The sequence below is a fragment of the Dermacentor variabilis genome, chromosome 8 (genome assembly GCF_050947875.1).
Source record: "Dermacentor variabilis isolate Ectoservices chromosome 8, ASM5094787v1, whole genome shotgun sequence".
In the NCBI taxonomy this organism is placed as follows: domain Eukaryota; kingdom Metazoa; phylum Arthropoda; class Arachnida; order Ixodida; family Ixodidae; genus Dermacentor; species Dermacentor variabilis.
In genome coordinates this window covers 142,461,450-142,484,566 of record NC_134575.1, presented here as the reverse complement: position 1 = coordinate 142,484,566, position 23,117 = coordinate 142,461,450, and the positions used below count along the sequence as shown (strand labels likewise).

Genomic DNA, 23,117 nt, shown 5'->3' with positions numbered 1-23,117 from the left:
CTCTCGAAACTTGCATTTGAAACAAGCAGCGAGAATGCCACGTCCATTTGATGTCGTGGGATGCGCGAACGGTCCGCGGTACTTCGCAAAGGGCAGTTGCAGTGGCGAATCCAACGTCACTTATTACTGTGTGCCAACGAGTGAACCTCTCCGTTCGAAGTGGTTAAGTGGCGTACCTCTGCCACAGCGCGCTGGCAAAGAGCAGAAAAATCGCGTAGTGCGCTTGCTGCACTTTCGTCCAGAGGATTACGAGTTCAACGCCAACTTACTGAAGTCGCGTGAAGTGCCTTTCAAAGCAGGTCGTCGTCGTAGTAGTACGTACGCAACGATGCCGGCAGCGCGAGCCCTCAACAGCAGGTCACGTTCATCAGTGCTTAAATCGCTGAACTTGAGCCCAGCATCGCGAGCTAATAATGTGTCGTTGTCAGGGTCATCCATTGCAAGGAGCGTCAAAGTTGGCGTGATAAAATAAAGAACCAGCTTATCGTCGTGCGCTTTCCCTTCCGCTAGCCATCATAGTTCCGCTTTTGCGCTGCTGTCGGCTCTGTCTTGGCTCTTCCTGACCGCGCGTTTGCATATTGTGCAGAAAAGCCGCAGCACCGTCTGCGGTAGCCGTTTTACTCACCGACGGCGCAACGTCACTATGAGACCATGACGTCGATACTCCTCAATCGGAGGGCGGGTGATTTGAACTGCGCCAGAGGTACGCGGACGCTTCAGAACGCATTTTCTCTTAAAATAAGTCTCTTCTTCGCACGAAACAAGCGTTTCGAGGTTTCTGGGATGGTATTTCAACAGTCCACGTTGACTTAATATTAACCTTTAGTGTCCCTTACTACTAACTCATTGATCAGCTCCTTATGTACCAGTTTCTTCTGTTCCCTCCTCAGGTCTACACTAATTCGAGTTCTTACCATCCTGTAGTCACTGCAGCGCACCGTGCATACCATGAAAATATATTTCCAAGCATTCCCCTCTTCCCGGGCCTTCCTTCCTGCGCTTTAATAGCACGAATACACAGGCTACTGCGCGTTTCCAGAACTTGGCTACAACCGATGCGATAGTACACTATGAATACAAAGAGGTGGCCACAACACAGGCTTTCAACCAGACCATGCTGGACGCTCGCAGAATTCCTTCTACTCACACTCAAGACAAATGATCATGAATGACTCCAGACAAGCCTGTCTTCATGCAGTCATTCAGAAGACTGAATTTTCGACTTGAAAGTTCCTGGCGTTTGAGCTCCTTGGTGAATTATATTTTGCACATTCTGCCGGCACAAGCAACACGCTCCCGTGTTATCACTCTTGGCAATTGCTCGTCGCGTTTTCGACAAGCGTGAGTACCGAAAGAAGGCTTAAATTGTTGTGGGGCCACAAAAATTGTCGCAACCTTGTCGCAGCAAGATTCAGTACGCGCCAAACCAACTGTCACCACAGCCAAGCTGCTCTTCGCTGAATCACTACAGGCGCGGCGAGCGTGCCTCATAAGTAATGAAAAACGAAAGCACCGAAAATAATTTTCAACACAGGTGGGCCTCGGAGAAAGTGCCATGAACTTGTTGGTACATTGAAGCGCGAAACTTAACAGCGCACCATGGCAGAGTTGCTCTTCGCCAACCGCGTCACAGCGCCAGGCACGCCCACTGCGCTTGAAAAGTATCCAAAAAATTAACGAAACTAGTTGCGATAATGTTGTGGGTCACAGAAAGCACCAAAACTTGTCCCACTAAGATTCATTGCACGCGAAACTGCGTCGCAGCACCCTGGGCGACTAGCGTGCGCAAAAACTACCGGAATAAGTTAGAATAATATTGGGGCTCATAGAAAGCGTCGCAAACATCTCCCAGTACGATCCATTAATTCAATTTAACTGCGCCACGATGGCCGCGCTGTTTTTCGTTAACTGCATCACAAGTCTAGCTATAGCTGCCGTGCCGTAAGCTTAATAGCTTGAAATGAGTCGCATATTGTCGAACAAAGTTTCTCATCTTGCCGTAGTCCAATAGTGCATTAGTGCAATGTCCAAGTTCAGAAGCAACGCAAAAATTCGCCGGGAGCCCACCAAACGAGGCTGAATCCAAAAATAGAAAAACGGGCAGCCGGGTGACCGAACAGGCCAAAGCGCAGATGCGCGGACGGTCTCCATCGCTCCAACGAATAACGCATGCATCTGGCTCGTCATTCGCCGATTCGCCCATCGCTAGGCAACGCAAGTAAGCCGCAAAGTTTATTCCTCTCTCCTCGCAACCTCACGCCGGCTGCACTTGTGGCGTGACCTACCGTGGACCATGGTCTTCATGTGCACTGCGCAAGTCCCTAAATAGAAAACTGGCGTGCCTCGTCATCGTATCGCGTGGTTTTGTCACGTAAATCCACAGAATACAATTTTACTTTCTTCTTCGTACGAAAGTAAAATACCCGTCTTGTATATGTGCTGGTGACGTATAGTTTCTAAAATACGGATGCTGTATTGACCAGGCATTTACTCTATGCTGAACAAAAAAGGTGCTTTATGATCCAGGTATTCAAACAATGCTTCTTTTAAAGGCTAATGTTAAAGTTCTCACTTCAAGTGGGCATAAAGATTTTTGGTAAAACCAAACTTGAGCAACGGCTTCTCTCAAAAACTGTAGATTAGATTACAGGCAACAGTACGCTGCAGAGATAACAGCCCAACAAGAATGTGTTTTCTTCTGCTTAAAAACAGTACGTAGCCTTATTTGTAAACTTGCTAAGACTTTCAAAATCTATTTTTATTTACTAGGCATGAAAGCGCAAACCATGCATCCTGGTAAAGAAAGTGTTTCATTTACTGTAATCTGAAAAATCGTATGGATAGGCACAGCAACTACAGCAGTCGGGATGGTCGAAATCTCGCCTTTCAGAGGGGGTTAAAGGAATTGAATTACGGGAATCTACACACTCTGTAATAGAGCCTCCTTGAAATCGAGGGCCCAATCCACATCTCCATTTACAACCTCTGCATGCCATGTTGATTCCCTCCTGAATCATGGTACTAGTGTTAACATGTCCTAACAAAAGAAACGAAACGTCTTGGGGGTGCGGTCAAGTGTTTTTGTTTCTTTTTAAACCTATCTGAAGCCTTGTATGCGGATCACTTGCAACATCTCAGCATTTTCTTGCACTTGGGGTCCTGTGAATATTCGGGAATATGCTACGCCTTTCATTTATACATTTATGATGGCTGCCCACAACCTCGTTATTCGCTGTCAGTAGTCTCCTGGCTAAGAACTACGTAAATATAATGGAACATATATTCAATGCAGTGACTAGTCCGTAAAGTTTTCCCTCCCACTATATGACTGCATCTTCAGTTTGGGAATCAATATGGGAAGAGAAAACGGGAAAGAAGGTGGCAGGACGTCCATGTCTAATGCATGAATGAACACTACTGCTAAGTGTGGTGGCGAAAAGTATAAAGAAGAGCTACTGTATTCGCCCCACCATAGCTGACAGCGTTCCCACTCTTCTAGATCAGCTGTTTAAGTAAAATCGCATGCTTAGCCAGTCCTCCTAAAGTTAAAAAAAAAAAAAAAGAAACCCTGCTGGCCCCGTACTGGGGGTACAGTAAATGTTTTCATAGTATAATGCAGATTTCACGTGGTGACTCAATGATAGTGACTATGGCTTCTTTTGGAGAATGGTATTGCGTGTTATTGTCACGGCCGTGGGGATTACCCGTATACAGAAGTCTAGATTTATGTGCCACTAAAGGATCACATTATCGCATAGTAATGTATCGCCGGCACTCGCAAAACACTCGGTTCTCATTGGCAAGACATCCACCTGGACCCACTTTGCAGCCCTTTCATGAGATACTCAAATTAAGCAATAGTAGCAAACTTCGACGGGTTTACAGAAAACCACTTGAGCAACTGGACCTCTTGAACTGCTGTCGTATAAAAAGGGTTCGCAGACGAGAAATACTGCTGCACTGGCTTGTGTTCTCCTAGCATCATGCAAGAAGGAGGGCTTTCAACAAACTAACCGGCTTCGTGCTTTTAACTGACGGCCGTAAAGGTGCACGATTCAAACAGTGAAGCCCGTATGACGGCAGCCATTTTGCATTCAGCAGAGTTGACGGATGAGAACACTTCCGCAACTCAAGCACACGGGGCGCCAACAGTTATCGGTGTCCTTTCTGAACAGGGAGCCCCCAAACAAGAAAAAAAGGTGGTGACTCATGTACACCGCGTTTCAGTGCTCTCTCATCAAGGCACTTATGTTGTCCGTGGTGGTATAGTGCGTTTTGAGCTCGGGCAATTTCTGTTAATTTCAGTTCACTAAAGGTAGTGTAGAACACCTGACCGATATGAACAAGCCATTGTTGCTAGGTACGCAATCGCTCTTGCACAAGAAACAGCCTGCGTCACATCATATAACCCCGGAGAACAAGGCACTGGTTTCAAATGCCACTTTCATTTTCGAGAAGCTGGGTAACACATGCCTTGTTACGTAAGTGCAGTAACCAGCAACAAGATAATGGGCACAGATAAATGCACTTCCGTTATTGTATGTTAACTTTGCACAACAATCGTACATCTGCCTTGTAAAAAGCACTTGTTGTTTTGCGGATTGTATGATAAGTATCTAAGCCAGAAAGCGGGAATGAGACGAGCTCGGTGAGAGCAAAAGGGGGTAGGTCGGATGGGGGAAAGATGGAAAATAGGTGCATAAATGCCGAAGAAAGGCCAAAATAATCGCTACCGAATTGCGAAATTCATGGGTTGCGCGGACTGGAAAACTGATAAGGTACTAAGGAACGTGCACAGAACAGTATTTACACAACCTAGGGCAAGCGACGTGCTCATTCCGAAGTTTCTCCTGGCGGACAAATAATAATTTTAGATAATGTATCGAAGGCTTCACGAAGCTATCCAGTAAAGAGAAAGAGATAATTAGTGGCAGAAAGGTGGAAAGGTCTGATACGCACTTGCACGCCCACCTATTTCTTGAATAAGACAGCTTAGTTCTGTCAGACAGACGGAGTCCGCATCAGAGGCGTGTCACGCACACTGGTACAATTGGCAAGATTCCTCCTGTCATAACATTAGTTGTACAATCAAAAACCATCACTCCTAACCTGTAGTACAACAGTACTGCTGCTGAACTGGTGTGCGAGCATGCAAAAGCAGCCATTCTTATAGTTCTTTCAGTTGCAGTCATGAAAAGGTATTCTTATTTGGTGAAAAAACAAGCAGGAGAAAGCTTTCGCTCATGACGAAGTTCAATGTCCCTGATCAAATGCATCTAAAAGTCATAAATTGTTTTTAGGGACAATCCTTGCACCAATCTAAATGAAATTCGTTGCTCTTTAGAAAAACAGAAATGAATGCAAGCAGCCGCAAGAAGCTCAATTTTTATTAAAGGCCTTTTTTAGAACAATTGCCTAATATAGGTGATTATCGAAAAATTGATGTATGATCTTTGCAAGCTGCCTACTTCTGAACAAAATAGAGATGTCAGAGATCTGTACACCGCATCTATCCGGGAATCCAGAGCAGGCAAGGAGCAGGAGCGCATTATGAAGCATAAGAGTGTGATACACAGGGTGTTTCACATAACGAATAAATGTTAAAAAAAAAACTTGGTTAGCCGCATCTGAATGAAACCAAGGCATATGTTTTGCCGTCATGTGGCGCTCCTTAGAATATTTCTCTATTCCGCTTAATTAGTTAACAAGATGAAATATGCAAAATTTTTAATAATCACTTTAGGGCCATGTGCGGTTCGTTGCATTGTAGAAGGGATTCGGAAACGACCGATCCAATTTTTTGTGACAACGTACATCTTGCGTGGTGTTTTTTTTTTCTCGGCATTTTAAGAAAGCCTGAAAAATGTGAAATAATATCGCGTGACCGCGCTCGTGTGCTACCGTATTGCAGAGCTCTCGACCGCGCATCGTGTGGAAGAACGGTGTTCGTGTGGCCTGTGGTGAAGTGAGCGCCCGTGGCTCTTGGCATCGGTTTCACTGTGCGTGAGAATATTTAGCGGTGGCATACGGAAAAGAAATGCCGTCGTCTTTGATAAGCGATAGGCTCGACGTACGGTTGAGAGCGCTGCAATGTGATAGTGCACGAGCACAGTAATGCAGTTTTATTTCGTAGTTTGCAGGCTTTCTGTAAGTGCCACAAAAAAATCGCCACACAGCCTGTACGTTGCCGCGAGAAAATTGGAATGGATGTTTCTGAATCCTCTTTACAACTCAACGAAATGCCCTTGGCGCTAAAGTGAATATCAAAGATTTTTACACAATTGATCTCATTCAATTAGCTAATTAAACGGGATATATAACATACTCTATAAGGCGCCTTATGACGGCAAACTATATGTTGTTGGTCTCACTGAGTTGCAGTTAACCACTCCTTTAAGATACTTGGTTCAAGCTATGTGAAACACCCTGCATGTCTGTAGCTTACGTAAATTTGTTACAATGCTTAGCAAGGTTTCAGAAATGTCTTGCTCGCAAAAAGCTGTGCATTCGTGAATGGTGTGTGCATGATAAAGTTGTTCGGTTTGAAGCTCTTAATAAGAGCAGTACACTCTTAGACAATCTTACACCCTTTGGGGTGTATCTCTGCCACACAACAATAATCGTCATCTGCCTTGCTTGCGTTTCCTCTTTTGAAAACGCCGCACCCGCTACTTTCCTGTTGGGAATGATATGTCATGCTGATAACGTGCATGTCATTCATAACTGGAAAGTACCCGGCGCACGCCGGCGAGTGCGCATCCTCACCGAACCACAACGAGACGGCCCATTCGGCGGCGCGAGCGCTTACTTTCCGTGCCCCTGAGAGTGACCGTTCCATGTGGTGGTTCGAAACCAAGGACAGATTGACTAGTTATGCGAAGTAACCAAGTGTTACCGCTTAGCTCGACGGACAATGCCACCTCCCCACCCGGCACTCAATCGGGAGGAGGCCGTAATCCTAAGGCAAATACAGACTGCTGCACGTGCTTCACCCAGAGCTCTATCCGAATGGGCTGTGCAGTGTTTGTGCAGCGGGTTCGGCGGACCAATGGCACATCATGTGGGACTGTGCTAGGTTCCTGACGGCAGCTACCTCCAGGACTTACCCGCCCGAACTTCAAAGTGCACTGCAGTCTGCAGACAAGGACTCGCAACTATGGGCCGTCCAGCAGGCCCCGGGGTGCGCTCGAAAAGCGCAAGCCTCATGACCCACTACAAAGAAGCCCAACTGGGCTAGTGCAGAGTAGGGTATAACCCCGGGTCGATGCTTGGCCAGCGTCGCGACGTGTTAAACTGTCGTTTGCCGGCACTTTATTTCGGTTATCCCTATCCTATCCTGGGCCCGTCGTGTTAAAGAAATGAAATGCGGACAAGAGAGGTGGCGATTATTGTTGTGTGACAAAAGGGTGTAATTTTGCTTAAGAGATTACACGTAAGTGGGATACCGTCGTTAATTATTGAGTTATACAGTTGAAAGGTTGGTCCTGGAGGTTTTTCTTTCGCAATTCTGAACGTTCCTCTTAATCTGATGCTAGTAATAAAAAATGTACTTTATATGTTCCTACAGTTATATTCGTTTATTTGTGACAAACCTCATCAAATTTGGTGCTGTGGGTATTGAACAAGAAATTATACAGATTTGCGTTGCAGGACTTGCTGTAAGTAAAATTTTGTAAGTGCAAGACAAATCAGCACATTATAACAGTAGGGAAGGAGCTGTGCATTTTGCCGGTGAATGCCTCCCGCAACCAGTCTCAGCATCGGTGTTGCTGGACTTTGCGGAAGATATTATGTTAAGGGTTAGAACATGTTGAGACACTTACATGCCAACTCGGACCACAGCGCCTAGTCATTCGCACGCGTGAATAAAAGCTTCACTGAACGCAGCCTCCCAGCTGTATCCAGTATTTTCCGCTGGCACCGTAAAATCGCAATTCAGCCAACACCTCCCGAGTTTGAGCATATCTGACTATATATGATTTGCCGCACAATTGCACTGGCTTATCTATAACATTTTGTTTTTGTTATTTTACTGCATACTTTTCAGTTTCACCAGCAAATTTTTACCATGCAAAGCGACATGCGCTCCAAACGTGTCGAAGCATTTGCCTATATAGTTACGCGATTGAAGCTGGCAAATGTGCTATTTAGAGTTTCCTGCATGGATATGCATCGATCCATAGCATACTGGGTAACGAACCGGGTTCCGGCACTGAGGTAACCGGGTTCGCAAGCATTTATGGGCACCTAACTCGTATTCTTTATAGAGTGAAAGTTTCAGCTGGATGAGAAAAATTGGATGTTTTGCCTGAAGATGGAAGCACTCGCAGCAATAGCAATGTTTCGCGCTACGCTGAAACTTCTCGAATAGTGCTGTAATTACATGCTGTGTTACTGTTCACCGGTTTGCCAGAATATCTGCGAAAATCTTTAACACGCCATTGCCACTGCGCTGCCTTTAAACGGCAGTGTTAGCTAAATTACATCACCTTCAGACTGTGAGCACTGAAATTGCTTTCCAATTTTGATTAACATGAGAAGGTATATCATAAAATTACTGGGTGAAGATAACAGACAGGTGTTGTGAGTGGAATTCATGTTTTCTCACGTGCTGCTATTCTAAAAAAGAACTCTTGGAAATAATTCAATGAACATGAGACCTGGATTGAGCAATTTTGGAGGTTGAATAGTATGGGGAACCAGCGCTGGATAGGCGGCGCGTCGAAAAAGAGTGCGTTGCACGCCGCCCTGGCGACGCAACGCGGCATATTCCAGCCACACAACCAGACGACACACGCATACGCAGCCGTATTATAGTTCGTATGTTTCCGTTTTCGCGCCGCTTCAAGTGGAGTTTTTGTAAAGAAGCTAGCGCCATCAAGTGAAGAAATGACGAAAGAAGCTTTTTAAGCTTTATACATTTTTCACAGTGCGTCGCGGCGAGCACGTGTGTTTCTTTAACGGTTGCGTCGTGTATCGATGCCATGCTTGCGTGGCTGCCTGCCTCGCAAATCTAGCAGTTATGGCTCCGGTCGTGCTGCGCTATGGTTTCGGAAGTATTAGTTGGCCTGAAGATATTCCATATTTCTCTGGCTAGACATAAAAAATTCTGATGTTACTTCGCCACAGCAGTCAATGGAGAAGAAAGCTTTATCGCATCAGCTGACTCGCGCAAGCAAAGGTTTGAGTGCTCGGCTGCTTGATCCGTAACAATTCTGGCTACATTTAGCACTAATTACATTAATTTGCCGGATGCATCTCAGCGCCGAGTCCTCATCCGCATGCGCATATTTATAAACACATAGGTGGCTTAGTCGCGCGTGCGCCGGCACTATGCGCATACAACTCGTATTACAAGGCAGCTTCCCTCCTACATAATTCTTGGCAATGAATGGATAATTTTTACCTTTCGTGGCGTTGGAAGGGGCTTGGCGGTGGCATTGCGAAGGAACAATGGTACATATGCCGGATGGTGCATGCTATTGCTCATTTTGTTTCCGACGAAATACCGACAGCAGATTCTGCTGTTTGGTACTGTCTGCCATGGCTGACCGTCTTCGCTATCGAATAAACCAAGGATACACGCAAAATTTCATTTAGAAACCAGCCCGACACCGCTTGACAGGGCGACAAGACGGGAGCTTACTCCGCTCGCCTCACTGCTTGGATCCAACGCCGCCTCCGTTCTTGTTCGTAGGGTTTAGATGGAAAGACGCAGAAGGATACATCCTCCCTCATCCCGACTTAGTTGTGGCACTTGTATACGTAACAGTATCGTCGGCGCCCTTTTGTTTTCCTTCGACTTTAAGGGCACGCAACGCAATTTTCGTCGGCGGGGGAGGCTGCATTGTGCACGTTCTGACCGCCAGGGCGGCGCTGCAGGCGCCGTGAAAACTCCAGCGCTGGTTCCCCATTGCACGTAACTTGCGTATACGGTATGGGTGAACATATAAATGTATGAAATGTTGCGCTGAAAGAGAATCTGCTTGTAGGGCCCATATATTTGTCACCGCAACAAAGCGACGTCAAGCCCCTTCGAAGAGGCCAGGAAGGTTTCGCTGGAAAATAATTTCTTCATCGCCTTGTATACAGGTTATATCTCCTGAGGTGAAGCTTCATGATAAAGGCCAACTGCAGCTAATTTAACTTTGGCTAAATTGGTAAGCTGTAGTATAGAACAGATTCTTTATGGCTACGTAGTGAGAGTGCCAGCCGCGCCGCTACACTTGGTACGAGGTGCTGCCTTCTCGCTGTATTTGTGGTGCCTGTTCGGGTGTTACAAACACCTGTCTTTACCACACCTGCTGCGCTGTTTGCTTACCGATTTAGCTGAGAAGTGCGATGTACTGCTGATACTCATCTGTTACTCGTACATGTCTGTCGGTGGCTGCCCCAACAAACGGAAAAAGGGAACGCTGCGCATACTTTAGCCCTGCAACACACGGACACACGAGAAGCTAGAGTTTCTATGGCGTGTATTTGCTTGACGGATTTCCTGCGGCGCCTGATAACCACTATTGTATAGCTACTTTCAACGTAAAAGGCTTCGTGCCTGGAAAGTTTGCTGGGTGGGCATTATCTTTCCCACTGTAAAGTATGTGATACTGTAAGCCCTGCCTTAGTAAACGACCTCAAGCCGCGGTAGCATAGGACTGCAAACCACTGGCCAGCAAACTCAAATGGCAATATTGCTGTCTCGGTGAAAGTATCCCTGTCAAAAGAACAAGTGCCATTGTGCACCTGCCTTTGCACAAATATCTTGGATAACCAAGAACTTTTCCTTCAGCTATACAATTTGAGAGCTTGCTTGTAGCATGCAAAGGCCCAATAAGTGCCTTCCGACACTTGCATATCGTAACAGTGTCTTTTGATTCCTTTTGTAGGGTTTGAAAGAGAGGTTATCCACAAGAGGAGCGACACAGAGCGAGTTGGTGCCACCAAGATGCCAAACACTAGTGACAAGGACAAAAACACTGCCCAGCTGGTGACGGGCATAGCAAGTGGAGTATTGCTTCCAGCAGCCGTGGTTGCTGGTCCCTTTGCACCGTTGGTGGTAACAGCTGGACTAGGACTGGCTGCCATCGGATGCACAGCAGGAGTCATTACTCTTTCGTTGCTGCCAAGCGATAAAAAAGAAGAAACAGGTTAGTGACAGCACTTGTCTCAATTGGGGCAGAGTCTGTGATAAAATATTCTTTATGTTCATCAACAAACACGACAGCAAAATTCATTTAATCAATGAATAATAACTAATTATTGAAATAAATAAATTATGGCATTTTACCTGCCAAATACAGTTGAGTTCACTCATTAAAGAATAAGGACAGTTTACGTTCAACACATAGCAGTCGCGCGATTTTCAAAGCTAATCCAACTTCATCGGAAAGAATAAAAGAACCTGATAACGCCGTGGGCTTTTAAACTCTTACATTCTCCAACAATTCGGAAAAACAATTTAGCTCGCTTTCTGGCACTTCACAATTTCATACTTGTATTGGCGCGTGTGTCATGTTTGAATGCCCATTAGCTTAAGCCCGGGTTCCTGCCTAATTTCATTTCTACATTCTCGCACATAACAAATACACACTGGTTGTAGCAAAAAGCCCCAGATTGGCCCAAAAGGCGAAGCATCCATTGCAATAGCAAATTAGTGGACAGCTACACAAAGTAAGGATAGTAGTTTCATCTGCCATACAAACTTGTAAACATTGGCGTACTAACTCAATCAACAAGCATAATGTAACGCGCGTATAAGCAAACATGAACACATGTCATTTAGTGACGGCAGACACTCGCTGTCAAAATGCCGGAGTGAGGTAGCGCGGCAGCAGCAGTAAGTGAATTGACCTTCGTGCTTAACAGTGCGCGGCGGACTTTGTGCCCGTCGCAGATGGCTTTCAAGATCCAGCAGCGTGGGAGGGCGTGCAAAGGCCCAGAATTATTGGAGGCCCAAAACTTAATGAAAGGAGCGTTTTAAGGTTAAAATATATGTTGCAGGTGAATACATGAGTATTTCCACTTATTGAAGAGCTGTAGTGGGCCGCAAGAGGTGGTGAATGTTCCGAACACCCTCAAACTTTCAAACTCAAAGAAACTGCGGTTCTGGCGCAGCACTTGAGCAAACACGCGAATAAATTTGCGCTCTTAGCAAATGCATCATGTAATCTTTTTGGCAAGAAACTCGTTTCTTAGCTAGCATTGCCCTAACTTATGTAGTCAAACATGCTTGATGTCTTTAAGTAAAAAAAAAAAGATATTCTACATAATAAAATGCACCAAGTTAGGCTTGTGGTCACGCATTCAAGCACGAACGCGCGCTGATTCCAGACAACTGCTGGCTTTATGACGTCACTTTGTCGGTTGAAAAAACGAGTATTGCTTTTGGAAATCCTTGTGCTTGACAATTTGAAGTATGCATTTGTTTGGCAGAGCTCCAAATAAACATTTTACCGCGTTCTCCATTGCACTACTCTATCGGGTGACAGAGTTACTTACGAAGAATCTTTCTGTGTTTGCAGGCACATCAAACAATGAAACCCCTAAGGCGCCCGAAGGCAAATGACGGACCTTGATGACGGACCACACAGACGGACCTTATGTATGCCGACAAGTGTAGAAGGGCTTATTTGCAATTTCTGGAATTGTCTAACAGCTTTGATGGCATTTTATACTAATAAAAATGAGGTGTTTCGTACCACATTTATTCTACCCTGGCCTTTTCTTTTTGTTACTTTAGCTGGAGATTGGCATGTGCGAAATCGGAGAAAAATGCGTCGGACTTCTGCACATTTGCCAGTCCTGACTGCGTCTTTCGCATTATTTTCTGACTAGTCCTGGCTGCGTCTACTGCCACTTCAGCATTATCTCGCATTCAAGAGAATCGTCACATGTTCCTTTCCATATTTCTTCCTCAAATAAGTGCACATATCAACTATGGGGCAGGAGGAAGAATAAAAGCTAGGACGACAGGCAGATTAGCCAGTGTACGTAGCGGCTGGCTGCCCTGTGCTGGTGAACGGGCTAAATGAAAAAAAAAAAGATAGAAGGAAAAAAAAAAGCATAAAATAGACTAAAAATTTGCACATAAACCTGATCCAACGCGCTACAACTTTCAGAGTCGGTCGCTCAATTCACATGTCCTTCAATTTTGTGGCAATGCGTTCAAAGCCTAATGTGTCGAACATGGTCTAGACCATATGGTGTCCTACACCAGAGGACAATAGATATAGCTTGCCAAGCACCATCGAGAGCAATTTTGTTGCCACGCCGTCACGAGGACCTCCAGAGAAGTGACGCTTGACAGACTCGTAGCCGAATTTGTTGCAAGCAAGATGGTCGCAATAGCAGTGCATAAGGAATACGCAGTTGTGAATTCCACGCCGAGCCACAGGTGGTACAGAAATGTTTCTCCAGCTTGAGAGGTACGAGGTGGAATACACAGTTGCAGACGTGTATCCAAACTGTGGAGACGAGCATAGAAAAGTCCTTGTACACCTGACAATGTTAGTACATCCAGAATGCTTAAAAGACCAGCGGTCATGGTATATTTAAGAAACGAGGGGTGTAGTGCAACGGAATGTGTACTAAACATACGCATTATGCAAAGTAGGAATGGGAAGAGAAAACTAATTTCTTACTTATTTTTTACGACATGTGCGAGTTTTTCGTATTACCTAAACAAAAGTGTAGCCTAGACCACACACACGCATTGATCTTATTTACCTTTTTATGCAGTCACATTCCTCTGCGCATAAGTTATTCGTACATGTTATGGAATTCAAAATTTATGTAAAGCTTCAGCACGCTGTGGCTTACCATATATTAGTATACTTGAACATTGTGCAATGTAATGTTCATAGCTGTTTGCCGAAAGCAATATAGCATATTTTTTACAGCACATGCGATACTTAATTTGAAGACATTTATTTGAGGCTGTCTTGGTCAGTATTACATTAACTTATGAATTACTTGTACATGCCTAAGTACTTATAATAAATCACGTTATTTAGTAATTTCGTAAATTGACGATTACATTGTTTACTCAGTAACGCCTCCTATGATTCAGTTGCATTGTAGCTAACCAGTAGCATTTACAATGAAACAAGCTCCGACAAGTGACGCAGCTTTCAAAACTTAAATGCTGCTGGAACTGCAGTTCAAAAGCATGAAACCATGTACACCGGTTACCTCTTTCCCATAATTGGCATGCTGCAGCTATGCCGGCAACACCTGAGCATGGCAGTCTTGCAGATTGCGCACTTCTCTTGGAGATCCGAAACCTGAGCTTTTCTCGTATTATAACTTTGCTTCCATCTCTCCTGGAAGCGCTCATATATGGCATTCACAGGTGATCAGAGCTGCTGCTGAGTCATTCACTGTAAGCGGAACTAACTCTCGGGTGCCAGTATGATTCTTGTCCTCTAACAACCCCGTGGTTAAGAGATTATTACACTCCATATGATTGCAGTAGAATTTTACTCCGTGCGAGCGGAAATTTTGCGTGGCACCATGGGAGTTTTTTTTTTTTTCTTTAGTTATATTTTACTTTGCACTCGCCGGAGCTTTTTGAGGCACAACGGGAGTAAAAAGGAGGTATCGTGTCAGTTTGGATGAGGATTTTTATATTCAGAGACTACTGGTCAAATTTCGGAATATGCACACAAGACCACGTCAAATTGAACCACAGAAGTTAATGAAAGCACATAAACCATGCCATACATAAACATTTGAGACATACACGTGACACATAAGAAGCAACGCTGCCAATATATATAGCCACAATACTTTGTGCCTCAAAACTGCTTAGTGAGCAGCTATGCTGTTTTCAGAATTACGACTAACATTCTCGCTATTACGATATCTGCCTCTCTGAAATTAACAGAATACCTCAATCAACACAAAACTTTATTCAGAATAGTGAGAAAAAAGTTATTGGCATAATTTTTCAAATTTAGCCTGATAATTTGTGAGTTCTGAAGCAACTGTGCAAACTGCCAGTGTTCACGGCCAAAAATTAGTGCGTTAGTTACAGTAAGCAACAGAAATGTTAAGTGCATGTGCTTCATGGCAAAATTTGTGTGAAATAGTGGTGGCGTAGCAAGAATTCACTCCGTGCGAGCATGACCCGCAGCAGCCTACACAACATCGAAAAGTGCCTAGTCATACATTTCTTAGACCGCACTATTTGCTCAGCATCCAAGCAATGAATAACTGAATGAATGAAAGAGGTTTTATGATTAATAGAGAAGATGCAGTACAAGGGAATATTATACAGGAGGAGGTCCCGAGGATTTCTGTACAGCGCATAAGTAAAAATATAAACAGTTGCAACAAATGTTAAGTATAAAAAATAGCAAATGTAGTATCGGTTTAGGTTTAGCAGTACTAATACAAATCAGTAGCAGACATGCTAGTAAAAAAGTAAAATTATTAATACATTTGACTAATTACAGAACTATAAGGCCATTATGAAAGGAAATGGGTAATGAGACATAACCAACAGAACTTTTATTTGTGTAGCGTAGCAAAATGTACATTTGGAAGGGAGAAAAAAAAAAGACTTAAGTGGTTGCCGATGATAAAATGTGGTCTTTTAGTTCTCGTTTAAATTGAAATGATTTACATGACTTAATAGTAGGAGGTAGTATGTTCCAGAAGGAAACGAACGAAAAATGGATACTCTGCTTACGATAATTTGTATGTACCCTGGGCAGAATAAAATTATTGTTTAGTGCAAATTGTGTAACATTAGTATTCATTAGACAAGAATGATGTATCGGACTGTTGCAGTGAGCGTTATGTAGTTGTCGGTATAAAAATGTACCAAGACTCAAGTTAATATGTTTGTCCACAGTAAGAATGTTATAGTTATGTTATAACTGTATGGAATTGAAATGGTCAGTACTAAATGTAATTATTGAAACAGTCCGGTTTTGTAATACTTGTAAGTGGATACGATACGTATTGTTCTACCATGCAATGCAATAGTTTATATGTGAATTGATAAATCAGTAGTATAAAGACAGTAGTGTTTTCTAGTTAAATACATCCCGAGGTTTAGAAATTGTCCTTATTCCGTATGTGGCCTTCTGCCTAACGTTGGCTATGTGTTGATAAAATTTAAGGTTAGAATTAAGTTCCACGCCCAAATAGTTACAGGAAGTACTTTGCGCAATAAGATTATTACCAAGGTGGAGTGGAGGAATGCGTATGCGTGTTGGTGGGACGTGAATAAAACAAATTTACCTTTAGACGAGTTTATATTGAACTGGTTAATATTGCACCAATTTAGCACCTTGTGAATATTTAACATGTTTTTTCACAGGTAGTAAAAATGAGCTACATCGCTGATCTGTTGAACATATCCTCACACTCGCAGCCAGCAAGCAAGCTTCTAAATCAGCGTCTGTGATAGAGCATAATGTTAATGCAATATGGGCAGCAACGACATGACCAAAACACAAGTGCGCAATAAAAATTTGATTCAAATCGCTCAGTAAGAAGCTTTATTTACAGTGCACATACTTATGCCCTGCCGTTTTCTTGGGCGAGGACATCCCTACACGTATACATAAAAACAGTTGCTTGCACTCCAGTATTTCTCACTGGTAACACAGCGTCGCAACGAATTTTGAATATGCCATTCATGTACGGCTCGCACGGATGCCGTCGCTCGAACAGGCGCTGCTTTTGCCATTGCTACACGGTCCTTTCAAACATTATGCCGGATGTTGTCAGCATATACTCACATGGGCATAAAGGTCCGCTTTCACGCACTCAAGAACGCAAGCCAAGATCACGCAACATGAAAGTATAGTCGGAAACCTCAGCCAGCATCATGAGTATAACGAGCAGCTTCAAGGTAAGCCTTATTCCGCACTTCAAAATGTTTGCTTTTGCATTCATCATTGTCAGCAAAGTGATCACAGCTAACGTACATGAAGCTGAGATAGTGAGCTTCAGGCACGCCTATCAAACTTTCTGGAAGGAAATACGGAAAACAAATTGACGAAAAGCTGTCACGGAACGCTTCTTCACAGATGTAAACGAACCGTTAGCCATGAGCGCGGCCGGAAGCTAGTGCAGCGCACAACCTCATGGGAAGCGCCACGTGACCAACCTGTTTCGGTGGGGCAATTTTTTAAACCCCCTTTGCGGAGTTTTCACAGGAGAACAATATTTTGAAGCGTAAAATCACGTCATATGTCGCCTTAATCCTCCCACAGCTAGCCAACGCAGTGAAATGAGGAAATGCCGCTATATTGCTCCCATACATCGGAGTAAATATTCGAAGATGGTGAGATTTTAGGGCACGTAACTTTTTAAAATTTCCAGGTGGGTTAATTTTCCTTTACAGTGTTCTTTGCTTAGAGCAGTCTAAGTGCTTTGATATGGACAGTAGTTTTTGGAAGGTAAACTCATTTATCTATCTGTTTGCTGTTAGGTGGCCGAGACTAGAAATGGAATGGCGAGACTAGAAATGAAATAAGACTTTATACTCTGCGCTAACCCTGGCATCATACAAGATGTGGACGTGCTCAGCAAGGTGCGCTGCAGTGACCATAGGATGGTACAAACTCGAATTAGCCTAGACTTGAGGAGGGAATGGAAGAAACTGGTACATAAGAAGCCGATCAATGAGTTAGCGGTAAGAGGAAAAATAGAGAAATTCTGGATCAAGCTACAGAACAGGTATTCGACTTTAACTCAGGAAGAGGACCTTAGTGTTGAAGCAATGAACGACACTCTTATGGGCATCATTAAGGAGTGTGCAATAGAAGTGGGTGGTAATGCCGTTAGACAGGATACCAGTAAGCTATCGCAGGAGACGAAAGATCTCATCAAGAAACGCCAATGTATGAAAGCCTCCAACCTTACAGCTAGAATAGAAGTGGCAGAACTTTCGAAGTTAATCAACAAGCATAAGACAGCTGACATAAGGAAGTATAATATGGATAGAATTGAACTTGCTCTCGAGAATGGAGGAATCCTAAAAGCAGTCAAGAAGCTAGGAATAGGCAAGAATCAGATGTATGCGTTAAGAGACAAAGCCGGCAATATCATTACTAATATGGATGAGATAGTTCAAGTGGCTGAGGAATTCTATAGAGATTTATACAATACCGCTGGCACCCACAACGATGATAGAAGATAGAATAGCCGACAGGAATTTGAAATCCCACAAGTAATGCCGGAAGAAGTAAAGAAAGCCTTGGGAGCTATACAAAGGGGGAAGGCAGCTGGTGAGGATCAGGTAACAGCAGATTTGTTGGATGGTGGGCAGATTGTTTCAGAAAAACTGGCCACCCTGTATACGCAATGCCTCATGACCTCGAGTGTACCGGAATCTTGGAAGAACGCTAACATAATCCTAATCCATAAGAAAGGGGACACCAAAGACTTGAAAAATTATAGACCGATCAGTTTACTGTCCGTTGCCTACAAAGCATTTAATAAGGTAATCGCAAATAGAATCAGGAACACCTTAGACTTCTGTCAACCAAAGGACCAGGCAGGATTCCGTAAAGGCTACTCAACACTAGACCATATTGACACTATCAATCAGGTGATAGAGAAATGTGCGAAATATAACCAACCCTTATATATAGCTTTCATTGATTACGAGAAAGCGTTTGATTCTGTCGAAACCTCAGCAGTCATGGAGGCATTACGGAATCAGGGTGTAGACGAGCCGTATGTAAAAATACTGAAAGATATCTATTGCGGCTCTACAGCCATTGTAGTCCTCCATAAAGAAAGCAACAAAATCCCAATAAAGAAAGGCGTCAGGCAGGGAGATACGATTTCTTCAATGCTATTCACAGCGTGTTTACAGGAGGTATTCAGAGACCTGGATTGGGAAGAATTGGGGATAAGAGTTAATGGAGAACACCTTAGTAACTTGCGATTCGCTGATGATATTCCCTTGCTCAGTAACTCGGGGGACCAAGTACAATGCATGCTCACTGACCTGGAGAGGCAAAGCAGAAGGGTGTGTCTAAAAATTAATCTGCAGGAAACTAAAGTAATGTTTAACAGTCTCGGAAGAGAAGAGCAGTTTACGATAGGTAGTGAGGCACTGGAAGTGGTAAGGGAATACATATACTTAGGGCAGGTAGTGACCGCTGATCCGGATCCTGGTCCTGAAATAATCAGAATAAGAATGGCCTGGGGGTGCGTTCGGCAGGCATTCACAGTTCATGAACAGCAGGTTGCCATTATCCCTCAAAAGAAAAGTGTATAACAGCAGTGTGTTACCAGTACTCACGTACGGAGCAGAAACCTGGAGGCTTACGAAAACGTTCGACTTAACTTGAGGACGACACAACGAGCTATGGAAAGACGAATGATGGGTGTAACGTTAAGGGATAAGAAAAGAGCAGATTGGGTGAGGGAACAAACGCGAGTTAATGACATCTTAGTTTAAATCAAGAAAAAGAAATGGGCGTGGGCAGGACATGTAATGAGAAGGGAAGATAACCGATGGCCTTTAAGGGTTACGGACTGGATTCCAAGGGAAGGGAAGCGTAGCAGCGGGCGGCAGAAAGTTAGGTGAGCGGATGAGATTAAGACGTTTGCAGGGACAACATGGCCACAATGAGTACATGACCGGGGTAGTTGGAGAAATACGGGAAAGGCCTTTGCCCTGCAGTGGGCGTAACCAGGCTGATGATGATGATGATAGGTGACCCAGATAAAGTGATTTTTCTTATTGTAACACATTAAGAGTATCCACAGGGCTTAATAATACCCAGTAGTATGTCAAATTACAATACAGATTTGAGCACCTTTACAAGGAACGTGAGCGTTTGCTCGCATTCGTTACAATTAAAAGTTTTCGTCTGAATGGCTAACGAGTGAAAGCCGCAAGACGAGGTCCACGAGATGTTGGCCGAAATATTAAAATAGCTCTATAGCGATGACCACGTTGGAGCTTGATGCAAGGGAATCGCCGCGTTCCACTGTGATTTACAGTGTGCCTCCGAAATCTAATCGGGAGCACGCACATTGTTCTCGTACACCTTGTGAGGTACTGCAGCGCTGAGCTACTTGTATAATGTAAGAAAATCGATTGTAAAGGTAGAAGTGCACGGTTGGGCGAATACATTTAAGTTCATGAGCTTGAATCGCGCCAAGAAAACTTGTCCGAGCATTTAAGCCTGCTTTATCCGAAGCATTACTGCACCATGAACATGCAGTCAGTATTTCTTAACCGCGCCAAATTTTAAGAAATAGACCAATGTAAATCTTGCTGACATTATTGCTATCATTCGAGTGTTCATAATGGCAACATCTAGACACGCAGTAAGCTGGGCAGTTTGCCTAATAAACGAAGCTACGGTAGTTAAAATTTCAATAATTGATCTTAAGCGGCTAATGCAAATGAGTATTTTGGCGCCAGTCCTCGAGCTGAGCGAAATTTTTTTATTAAACATGCTTCGGTTAGAGCCATGAGAACAATATTTTCCAAGTAAGCTCTTCCAAAGAATAGCTGATGCAAAAAAAGAGCATCTGTTAGGGTGACCTGACCGCGCCCAGCCTTTTTTGATATTGCGATCAATGACATGGCTTCCTGAGCACGTACCTTGTGGCCAGTTCGCTTTCAATACATATTTATGTCGTTTCTTTCGAAGGCAAGGAGTTTAAAGTTTTACTGTCAATATAGCAGTGAAAGTGTGCCTCCGAAAGCTTGCTTGGTCGTAAAATGTATGCATGGCGCAATGATGGTGCAGATTTAGCAAGTCATAGCTCTCAAGATATTGCACTATCACCGAGGCAAGGAAGGTAACGAAAGTCAAGCGCTTAGCAGCTCCTTGCGGGGCTGTGTCGGCGGTGATGGAGCATCGTGACGATATCCAGCGCGCCAATATTGACGTCACAGGTGCTTTTTCAGTGAAGCTGTATACCTCTTCCCCACAATGCTTTGTTGTGTTCGTGGGCGAAAATGTAGGCCGATCCAGGAGATTCAATACAGGACCATCCTGCGGCAGAGGATGAAGCAGGCTAAAAGCACTCCGCCCGTAATAATAATAAAAGGAAGAAGAAGTAGAAATAAGTAGATCAAGATACATTGCTTCAGGGTTATGGGTATGCTTGAATCGTCTGTAAAGAGCACAAGGACTTACGAGATGCCACATTTAGGAAGTTGGCTGGCTACAAAAAAAAAAAAAAAGATAAACATGAACACAGGTTGCTTTCTGCAGACTTTGAATAGGTCACATGTGTGGCCCATACTCTCATCTCTTAACGAGCAGTGATTCTCCCCTCTATTGGAAATATGGCGAGATGCTGGCTGTGCTCTACCTTTTGCTTGAATTTCGCAAAGTAGAAGAGCAAAGAAAATGCTTTTCTTTAGCATACAGACAACATATTCCAGTATACCCAGCATTGTTAACGTCTCGACAAAGACCCACTCTTTGACATAAAATCACTGTTAGACTTTTGAAATGATGCCCGTATACTAGATGCTATATACCCGAACGATCCGTAGCATGCCTCTCAATAGAGGCCTATGCTGCGGCATTGGCATCTACAGCACATGCTTCCAGGCGTGCAGATTTTTGGGCTAGTTGGTTCGTTGCATCAATTGAAGTCATAGCGCCGGATTAACAGGGATATGAAAGACGACATGACATGCGCTAACTATCAACTGAATTTTATTTCAGAAAAGCATGGTATTTATACCGGCTCACACGAGTGAAAATCATCGCGCGAGCAACCCAACGTTTTCACACATAGGCCATTTCCTTTCTGGTCAGAGAGATCGACGGGACGCTGATGCAGGTTTGCACCTTCTCTTGCAATCAAGCTTGCTTCTACAATCTGCCTTGTGCCTTTATCTTCTGCATTTCTAAACACAACTATACAATCATTAAACAGTGGTTTACAAATGCAATCATCACAGTAAGCTGGTCGATTGGATAGCTGATACTTACATTCGCGCTCTCAATTTGTTACGTTTAACCGCGTGAAGTCATCAGAGGTACAGATTACATCTGGGGTGACTCAAGGCTCGGTGCTGGGGCCACTTTTGTTCATTATTTTCATAAATGACGTAGCAGAAATCATCGGCGACACTCAAGTTAAACTTGGAATGTATGCAGATGATTGCGTTATCTACAACACCATCTCTGATGCTTATGATCAGGTTGCGCTGAATGTTTTTTCATTGTTTTTTAACTGGAGTGAGACTCGGCAAATGTTTATCAACTTCAAAAAGACTATAGCTATGACCTTTTCAAACAAGAAACAGCCCCTTTCTTTTACTTATACTAATGGCGGGGTCTGTCTAATACAAGTTACAGAGTTTAAGTACCTCGGTGTAACTCTAACATCAAAATTAAAATAGCGGAAGCACGATGAAATGATCTGCAGTAAGGCTCGTTGAAAGCATTGGTATCCCCAATGCACGTTGAGCGGCTCGACAAGAGAATGCAAATTGACTGCGTACGAAACATTGGTCAGGCCCATACTAGGATGTGCATTGGTTGTTTGGTCACTTCACCTCAAGCACAACATAGCTATATTAGAATCTGTCAAAAAAAAAAAAGCAATCAGGTTCATTTTTCGTTGCTATGACTGGTAATTTTTGCTTAATTTGCATGCGCACGTTTTAACGTTGCAATCTCTCGAACTTCGGCGCACTTGTGATCGCGTTATCCTTCTGCAGAAGATGGTTCACACCGGCTTGAGTGTTCTGGCGCCCATTTTTTTTGTTGCAGCTTCTGCACGCTGTACTCGACGAGCTGATCCCCTGAACATTATACCCTTCAGGTCAAATCTTGATTGCTTTAAGTTTTCATTCTTTCTGCGGACGGTGGATTTATGGAATAAACTTGATGGGTCTCTGCATAGACTCGGTACTGACATTTTGAAAAAGAATTACGTAATTATGTATTCTGTTAAGGTTTTGTTGTATTGTGGTGAATTTTGTTGAATACATTTGTAATTGTATTTCTATTGTTATTCTGTACTCACTCCTGCTATGTCTCAGAAACTGAGACAGCAGTATTTCTAAATAAATTTGTAAATGAAATGCACGGAGACTTGTCCATCTCGATAACAATTCAATTTTTGTTTGTGTTTTTTTAGCCTGTCATTGAGGCATCTACCTATCT

At 43.7% G+C, this 23,117-nt stretch overlaps 1 protein-coding gene across 1 annotated transcript in view; it reads left to right on the top strand.

The window, feature by feature from the left end:
* The window catches only part of LOC142590637 (uncharacterized), a 72,475-nt gene extending 59,776 nt beyond the window's left edge, over positions 1-12,699 (top strand). The window contains exons 4-5 of the mRNA XM_075702988.1: positions 10,884-11,144; positions 12,519-12,699. Coding sequence (XP_075559103.1) covers positions 10,884-11,144; positions 12,519-12,562 — 305 coding nt within the window. The 3' untranslated portion in view covers positions 12,563-12,699. The remainder of the gene's footprint in view (positions 1-10,883; positions 11,145-12,518) is intronic.
* Positions 12,700-23,117: the final 10,418 nt, after the last annotated feature.